The sequence below is a fragment of the Tarenaya hassleriana genome, unplaced genomic scaffold (genome assembly GCF_000463585.1).
Source record: "Tarenaya hassleriana unplaced genomic scaffold, ASM46358v1 Cleome24, whole genome shotgun sequence".
Taxonomy (NCBI): domain Eukaryota; kingdom Viridiplantae; phylum Streptophyta; class Magnoliopsida; order Brassicales; family Cleomaceae; genus Tarenaya; species Tarenaya hassleriana.
In genome coordinates this window covers 1,319,060-1,326,777 of record NW_010965696.1, presented here as the reverse complement: position 1 = coordinate 1,326,777, position 7,718 = coordinate 1,319,060, and the positions used below count along the sequence as shown (strand labels likewise).

The 7,718-nt window shown below is 41.3% G+C and overlaps 3 protein-coding genes across 3 annotated transcripts in view; all 3 read right to left on the bottom strand.

The window, feature by feature from the left end:
- The window catches only part of LOC104815804 (O-glucosyltransferase rumi homolog), a 3,113-nt gene extending 2,932 nt beyond the window's left edge, over positions 1-181 (bottom strand). Inside the window, exon 1 of the mRNA XM_010544361.2 lies at positions 1-181. Coding sequence (XP_010542663.1) covers positions 1-107 — 107 coding nt within the window. The 5' untranslated portion in view covers positions 108-181.
- Positions 182-1,792: 1,611 nt separating this feature from the next.
- On the bottom strand, positions 1,793-4,167 carry LOC104815802 (pentatricopeptide repeat-containing protein At2g29760, chloroplastic). Its single transcript, XM_010544359.1, has one exon. It carries the CDS (start codon positions 4,072-4,074, stop codon positions 1,849-1,851), a length of 2,226 nt encoding a protein of 741 aa, XP_010542661.1. The 5' UTR covers positions 4,075-4,167; the 3' UTR covers positions 1,793-1,848.
- Positions 4,168-4,214: 47 nt separating this feature from the next.
- LOC104815803 (UDP-glycosyltransferase 71D1-like) lies at positions 4,215-6,421 on the bottom strand. The gene is made up of 2 exons (XM_010544360.2): positions 6,333-6,421; positions 4,215-5,804 (listed from the first exon to the last, which is right to left on the bottom strand). The coding sequence occupies exon 2, from the start codon at positions 5,741-5,743 to the stop codon at positions 4,325-4,327; it is 1,419 nt and encodes a 472-aa protein (XP_010542662.1). The 5' UTR covers positions 5,744-5,804; positions 6,333-6,421; the 3' UTR covers positions 4,215-4,324.
- Between the last annotated feature and the right edge of the window lie 1,297 nt (positions 6,422-7,718).

Below are 7,718 nucleotides of genomic sequence, written 5' to 3'. Positions count from 1 at the left end.
AGAGCGGTGAAGGAGAAGAAGGAGAGGGCGAGAACGCAAGGGAGGAGGTAGGTAGGGGTACGAGGAGAGCTTTTGTGAGGGAGACGAATACGGAGACGTAGACCCATTTCTTTCCTGCCCTTTCTTCTCTTCTCTTCTTCTCCACCATTTCTTTTTCACTTTCCCTTTTGTTTTCTCTCCCCTTTTTCCCAGATTGCTCTTCTTTTATTGGACATTTTCATTTCCATTCCCGTGCATCACGGAGCTTTATTATAATAATACAATTTTTCTTGCAGAACAGGGAGATTAATGTCAAAACTTTAATTCAATTTCTAATTAAATACTAAACTTTCTTATATCTAAAAAAGTAATAAAATTTATTATCAAAATAATACTGAAGTATTCGATTTTGTCATAAGATTCCGTATTAACGGTAACGGGCCGTTAAAATAATATAAAAATTTAACATAGATATATATATCCACACATGTATATACATATATATGACATATATAATTCATATATACATACATATACACGTATATAATTATAGGTGCATCTATATATATTTGAACATATATATATAAGTATAAGTATATATTTATGTAATTTTTTATTTTATATTATTTTAATAGATTTTACTATTATTTTAATAGATTTTATTATTATGTTATTATATTTTTAATATTTTTTTATCATTTTATTTTTAACATATTTTATTTATTTTATATGATATCATTGATATGGTGCAGTGACATATCGGGTTATAGCCACATCAGAAAATTTAACAATGTCCGTTTCTAATATGATAAAATTTGAATAATTCAAAATTTTTTATATTGTTTTTATAATAATTCATATTATTTTTTGAAAATTAGAAAGTTTAGTTTTTAATATGGAAATTGAAGTAAGGTTTCGTACTTAATATGCTAATTTTTCATTTTTTAATACTATATTAATTTTGTATCACATTTTAATTTTGGTTATAATCTTAAAAATATAATATATATCCTTTTGTTTTGTGCATATAATGAAATGGAAAAAAAGATGTGTCACTTTCTCGGATGACTGTTGGACGAGCCGACAGCAAAAAGGCATCGTCATCGACTTTCATTGGTAGCACGTGACGTGTTATGTTGTGTGCCTCCACGTGTACAATTCCCGCGCGTTTTTTCAACCTCCTTTGATTTGTCGTATCCATACTCCCAGTCTCTTATGGGGCGCAATGAAAGAATTGGGCTTATAGGCCCATTTATGATTCCAAATGGGCTCATTTTAGGGCATTTCATATTTTAGCTTTTTGCTTGTTCAACATTTTTTTTGTCCCCGGGCTTTCCCCCCCCCCTTCCAATCAAACCTAAAGAACTGTGCGTAGACAACATTTTTGGTTGTGTATATATATATTCATATATTTTTTATTTATTCATTTGTTTTTTTTAAATAACATTCAATAACACTTTTTTTTATAGACCACGAGTGTTTTTAATGACATTCAATTATAAACCGACACTTTTAAGTCTTGTATATTTAGACTAATTTTCGTTCGTCTTGAGATCAGCGTACTAAAGGTAAAGAATTGTCCTAAAAGATTGCTCTATTTACAGATTCGAACCCCTTATCTCTGATTAAAAGATAAAGATGTTAAACAATCTATACCAATCTTTTATGGTTATCCAATGAGCATTTTCGTTATGTTATTTTTTTTGGAAATAGAGCAACTTTCTAGAGAGCCAAAACAGTGAAGGAGAATCTTTGTTTAATACAGTAAATATTAAGTATCAAGATAGTATTTTATGTGATTATAGTGAAGAAAAATGAAACTTGGAGAGGAGAATGTGATAAATATCTTTGGAAGGATCAAATTATTTTTCACCAGAAATCGTTACAAGAACACTGCCCTCTCCTGAAATGGTGAAACCTATACCTGTCCCTCAGTACAATCTCTCTGTCATAGAGCAGAGATATCAGCTTAGCTACAGAGTGACAATCTCCACATACTCTAAGGTTCTTTATTACACGAATTGGCTTTGGAGCTTTGGTCGAGATCAGTCCAAAACAAATCGCCAGCTTCTCACTGTGCAGATTTAGAGACTGCTCTTTCATTTCTTCCTCCTCGATGATCTGAAGAACCTCTGACTTCTCCGGCTCATAACCCGTCGATTTCAATCTATCCATGACCTTGTCTAGCTTCTCGTACACCTTTTCAGACATCGGGTGAGCGTTATCCCCGGCTAGAAACTCGTGAACCACGCCATCTACTTCAATTGAACTGCACCCCGGTTCTTTCTTCAGTCCAGTGACTCTCATGTGCTTCCTGAGCTCAGAAACTCCGTCCCATTTCCCGGATTTAGCGTATATGTTGGATAAAAGCACGTGGGCGCCATCGTTCCTAGGCTCCAGTTCGATCAAACGGGTGCAAGCCAATTCAGCAAGGCTCAGATTGCAATGAATTTTACAAGCTCCTAGAAGGGCTCCCCAGACAGAAGCATTTGGAGGAATCGGCATTGTCTCTATGAACTTTACAGCTTCTTCCAGATAACCCGAGCGACCGAGGACGTCTACCATGCAAGCGTAATGCTTGTGCTCGGGGACAATACCATAAGCTGACTCCATTTGGTCGAAAAACCTTTTGGCCTCGTCCACCATACCGGTATGGCTACAAGCGCACAGGACATTGGTGAAGGTCACACCATTTGGCTTTACATTCTCGTCTTTCATTCTGAAGAACAAATCAATGGCTTCTCGTCCACACCCGTGCATAGCCAAGCCACCGATCATGGAGCTCCAGACAAATACATCTCTCTTCTCTACAGAATTAAACACTGCCCGTGCCTTCTCCAGATCTCCGCATTTGGAATACATATGAATCAGTGCACTAACCAAGTAAAAATTTAACCTGATGCCCCGCTTTTTTATGTAAACTTCGATCCACTCACCTAAATCCATCGCCCCTATCTGGGCACAGGCTGATAAAGTACTTACCAGGGTGATTTGGTTCGGTTTTGCATTATTCTGTAGCTGCAGCTCATGAAACACTTCTAGTGCCTCCTTAGGCTTTCCATTCTGCCCGTAAGCAGAGATAAGAGCATTCCAAGCGGCAATGTCCTTAACGGGCATAGAGTCAAAAACATGTCTAGCTGCCACATAATCTTCCAATCTAGCATACCCGTCGAGCATCGTTGTCCATGTGACTATATCTTTCTCCTCCATAGTATCGAACAACCGTTTTGCATCCTCCATGTTTCCGCACTTTGCGTACATATCGAGCATGGCATTAGCCAATGTCAAGCTCACGCTAATCCCGGCCTCCTCGATATAAGAACAAACCCGCTTGCCAGACTCCAAATCTGGTATCTTGGCACAGGCCGACAAGACACCCACCATTGTCACATGGCTTGCCTTGACATTCTCCGCCTCCATCTCCCTAAACAGCTCCAATGCCTTATCTGGAGAACCCTTTTGCACAAACCCTGTGATCATCGAATTCCACGAAACCACATCCTTTCTTCGACTTGTGGAAAACACTTTACATGCTGAATCGAGGTCTCCACAGGAGAAATAACAGTGTATCAAGGAGTTTGCAACAAAAACATCATTCGCAAGCGATGACTTAATCACCATCCCGTGGAAAGCTCGACCCACAGGCAAGATCGAACCATCCGCAGCAGCTTTGATCGCGAAAGGGAAAGTGAATTTATTGGGGCGACAAGGGCTCTCTGAAACCATATCCACAAACACAGAGATGCTCTGAACAGGATCTGATCTCGAAGCATAAGCGCGGATAAGCGTGTTCCAAGAGTAAGAATTCGGGTGAGTAATTTCATCGAACACCTTGCGGGCGTAATCGAGACTCGAGAAAGGACCGAGTGCGACGGAGGCGAACAATTTGCTAGCGGAGAAGGGTTCGAAGAACAAACCCGTACGGATCATGTGGGCATGGATTTGCTTCAGGTGTGTGATGTCCGTACATCGGTCGATGAAAGACAGAGTCTGGCGGGAATGTTCGTTAATGGAGCTTGGGCGGTTCGGGTTGGAGTTGGAGAGAATGGGCTGACGTGGAAGGGAGAGAGGCTGGGCTGCGGAGAAGCTCGCCATGGGAAATTTTGTCGATCCACTCTCCCTTCCACCTAAAGACGACGATACACGAATACGATATCCATATTATATATATATTTCCCGGTAATTTTGAATTTTTGGGCCCTGTTACGCCGTCTTAACAAAAAAAAAAATCCAAGAGTTTTTGGTCTTATTTAAAACAAAACACAAAGGCAACTCCGTTGACGACATTTGTTAAGAACGTTGACCTCAGACACTTGACAAGCTTGATTTTTTTTTTTATAAACGACTACTCCCTATGGTGGATGTCATGGATAAACTTTTCAATGGCAACAAACGAAGATCCGCCATTCATCACAGCTTTCCTCGCCATTCGGGAAACCTCCTTCACCTTCTTCCTCGACGCATTATCCTTCTCCTCCATCAAACACCGAATACCATTCTCTATCTCGTTTGCCGTTACGAGCTCGCCGCCACTACTACGTGACCTGTAGTCCAGCCTCATCTCTGAGGCAAGCCCCAGTTCTTTCACCATCATAAAGGCATTAAGCTGTTGCTCGGCATACATAGGCCATGTCACAATAGGCACACCAAACCACAAGCTCTCTAGTATTGAATTCCACCCGCAGTGAGAAACGAAGCCTCCTACCGCCTTATGGGCCAATATCTCCACCTGCGGGGCAAACCCGCAAACCATTCCCCGTCCACCGATTCTTTCGAGGAATCCCTCGGGTAGAAGACGACTATCAGGGCCTTGTTGTTCTGTCCGGAGCGACCACAGAAATCTGTGTCTGCATAGCTCAAGCCCATTTGCTATTTCCTTCACTTGAGTGCTCGGCAATCTCCCCATGCTCCCAAAGCAAAGGAATACAACAGAACCCTCGGGTTGGTGATCAAGCCATTTGATCACTTCTTCACGACGGGCAAGGTCCAGATCTGGGTGGGGATGGGCATTCAAGTCGAGCACGGGGCCGACGGGATAAACCGAAGGATAGCTACCCTGTTCATGGAGAAAATGGTTCATAGAGTATGGCTCAATATCAATTGATGTGTTCACTAGAACACCCTTAGCCTTTGCAAACAGCCTGGCTAGTTTCAGGTAAGCATCATAACCATCTTCCCAAAAGAGGGCTGAAGGCAGAACTTTCGTAGGAACAGTGTTTACAAAGCCTTGTATGGACAACTCTTCTTCAGAATTCCTTTCAAAAGCCGAGGTATCTTTCCCATGTCGTTCGGACAGATACTGCATCAGGGCTAGGAACCCGGCATTGGTGGTCAAGAACACATAAGGAGGGAGACTCACCTCGTTTGCGAGGTCAACCATGGGAAGACAGAAGAAATCAAGAACTAATGCTTTGACTTTGACCTGAACTCCATCCAAAGCACGAGAAGACAAGACATCCATGATTATATTCCTCACCAGAGGTATGTTTTTCTCGACGACGGTATACACATGGGCTTCCACGGACTGTGTGACAGAAGTACGGTTATCCTCTAACTCTGGCACGTCGATGATCTGGACAAAGGGCTGAGAAGAAGCGAGCGATCTGGCATAAGGGTCCAACCGAGGTTGACCTCTTAGCCTCATCAAGAGGATGGTGATCCGAATCGTATCATCTTGATCAATCAGACGCCTCGCAAATTCAAGAATCGAAACCAGATGGCCGACAGTCGGTGTCGGAATGAAGATGAGTTCTGCATTCCTCATCTGTACAAAATAAAGCTAGATCTTTCCTCCTCAACCCCGAGCTTATATTGACGAGATGGGTCTGCAAATCAAAGAAAATCAGCCAGTTTTAGTCGAGTTTTTGTTTACCTCACGAATCAGTCAGTTTCAGTTTGGGATGTGATGATACTTGGCCGTGATCTTTTACCCAGTGACTGCTCTCCAGGAAAGAAGAGACAACTAGGAATAATTGTCCAAAAGGTCTGACCCAGCAATTTGAAGCCGAAAGTATTAGTATATACATATAGTATTTTGTAAGCCGGTTACGGTTGTTACGTTTATGCTGCATATATAAGGGATGTATTAGGTACTCTGTTATTCAATAATGAGAATTATTCTGTTTTCATTTTCTCTCTCTAGCTTCTCTCTCTATAACAGATTCACCATTGTTACGAGTTTTAGAACCATGAAGCTAATATGGTATCAGAGCAAAATTAACGCTCTCCGCTCCATTTTTCTTTCGATTTCCCTTCTTTTTACCGATTGATTCTTTGATAATCTTCGGTTTTCGTCCTGATTTTCGTGAGATAACATGGCGCAATTGCCAGAATCGTATGATAATCACTTTTACCTCAGCAATAATGATCAGACGAATCTGCTTCTCGTCTCTGATCGCTTGACAGGTCCTTGTGACTTCAATTCCTGGCATTGTTCGCTCACTATGGCGCTTGAAGGTCGGAACAAGCTTGGATACATTGACGGTACCATTCCTAAACCTCCTGATAATGATCCAACTGCTAAATTGTGGTCTCGCAACAATCTCATGGTCAGATCCTGGATTATGAACTCTGTTTCGAAAGACATTGGATCTAGCCTTTTGTATGTCAAAATTGCCAAGGATATGTGGCAAATTTTGCTGAAACGTTATCAGCAATGTCATGCACCTCGCAAATATAGTATTCGACGGAAGTTGCGAACACTGGAACAAGGAGCATTGGATGTTACAGCATATTTTACTAAGCTGATGGCTATTTGGGAGGAGTTGAAATCTCTACAAACACAGCATCTGTGTGTTTGTGGTAATTGTACTTGTCGTATCAATGAGAGGTCTCAAGAACAGGTTGAGCAGGATTTTGTTATTGATTTTTTGTTTGGTCTCAATGATTCATATGAATCTATTCGTAGCCAAATATTGCTTATGGATCCGTTTCCAGATCTGCAACGCACGTTTCATCTGTTGACACAGCATGAGCATCAGCGTTTGATCAAGCCTGTGCAATCCTCTGATAATGTTGCGTTTCATGTTTCCTCTTCAAGTGATGATACGATTGCAGCTGTTTCTACCAATAATTCATTCAGGAACAAGCAGAAACCTCTTTGCACACATTGCGGACTATATGGACATACCGTACAGAAGTGTTACAAACTTCACGGTTATCCTCCGGGCTACAAACCTCGCAGTCGGTCTCCACAGGACACGAGTACGAAATCTGGTAATCAAGGATCTCACATGCCTGTGGCTAATGTTCAGGTTGATTCAGGTGATGTCAGGCATTCTGTTACTCCTGATATTAATTCATTGACTGCCGAGCAAGCTCAGAAGCTTTGTATGATGATTGCTGACAAATTCAAAGTTCATGGACCTACTGTGTCTCCCACTGGAGCACCAGAGAGTATGCCTTCATACACTGGTAATTTCTCCCATATATCTTCTGCGATATGTACTTCAAATTTGACATTGGGTGTTTTGCATAACAATCATGCGTGGATTATTGATTCGGGCGCTTCTATACATGTCTGTTCAAATAAGTCCATGCTGGTTGATATGCAAAACATTCCTGCGACCTTGGTCACTCTGCCTAATGGCCAAAATGTCACTGTTCGTATTGCGGGAACAGTTCATCTTACTCAGGATATCATTCTTTCTGATGTTCTGTATGTCCCTTCTTTTTCTTTCAATCTGGTAAGTGTCTCTTCCTTACTCAGAAATCCGAGTCTCTCACTTATTTTCGATTCT

What these genes read in the sequence shown, in the direction of transcription:
- LOC104815803 (XM_010544360.2), bottom strand. Translation starts at nt 5,743, where the DNA reads ATGAGGAATGCAGAACTCATCTTCATTCCGACACCGACTGTCGGCCAT.
- LOC104815802 (XM_010544359.1), bottom strand. Translation starts at nt 4,074, where the DNA reads ATGGCGAGCTTCTCCGCAGCCCAGCCTCTCTCCCTTCCACGTCAGCCC.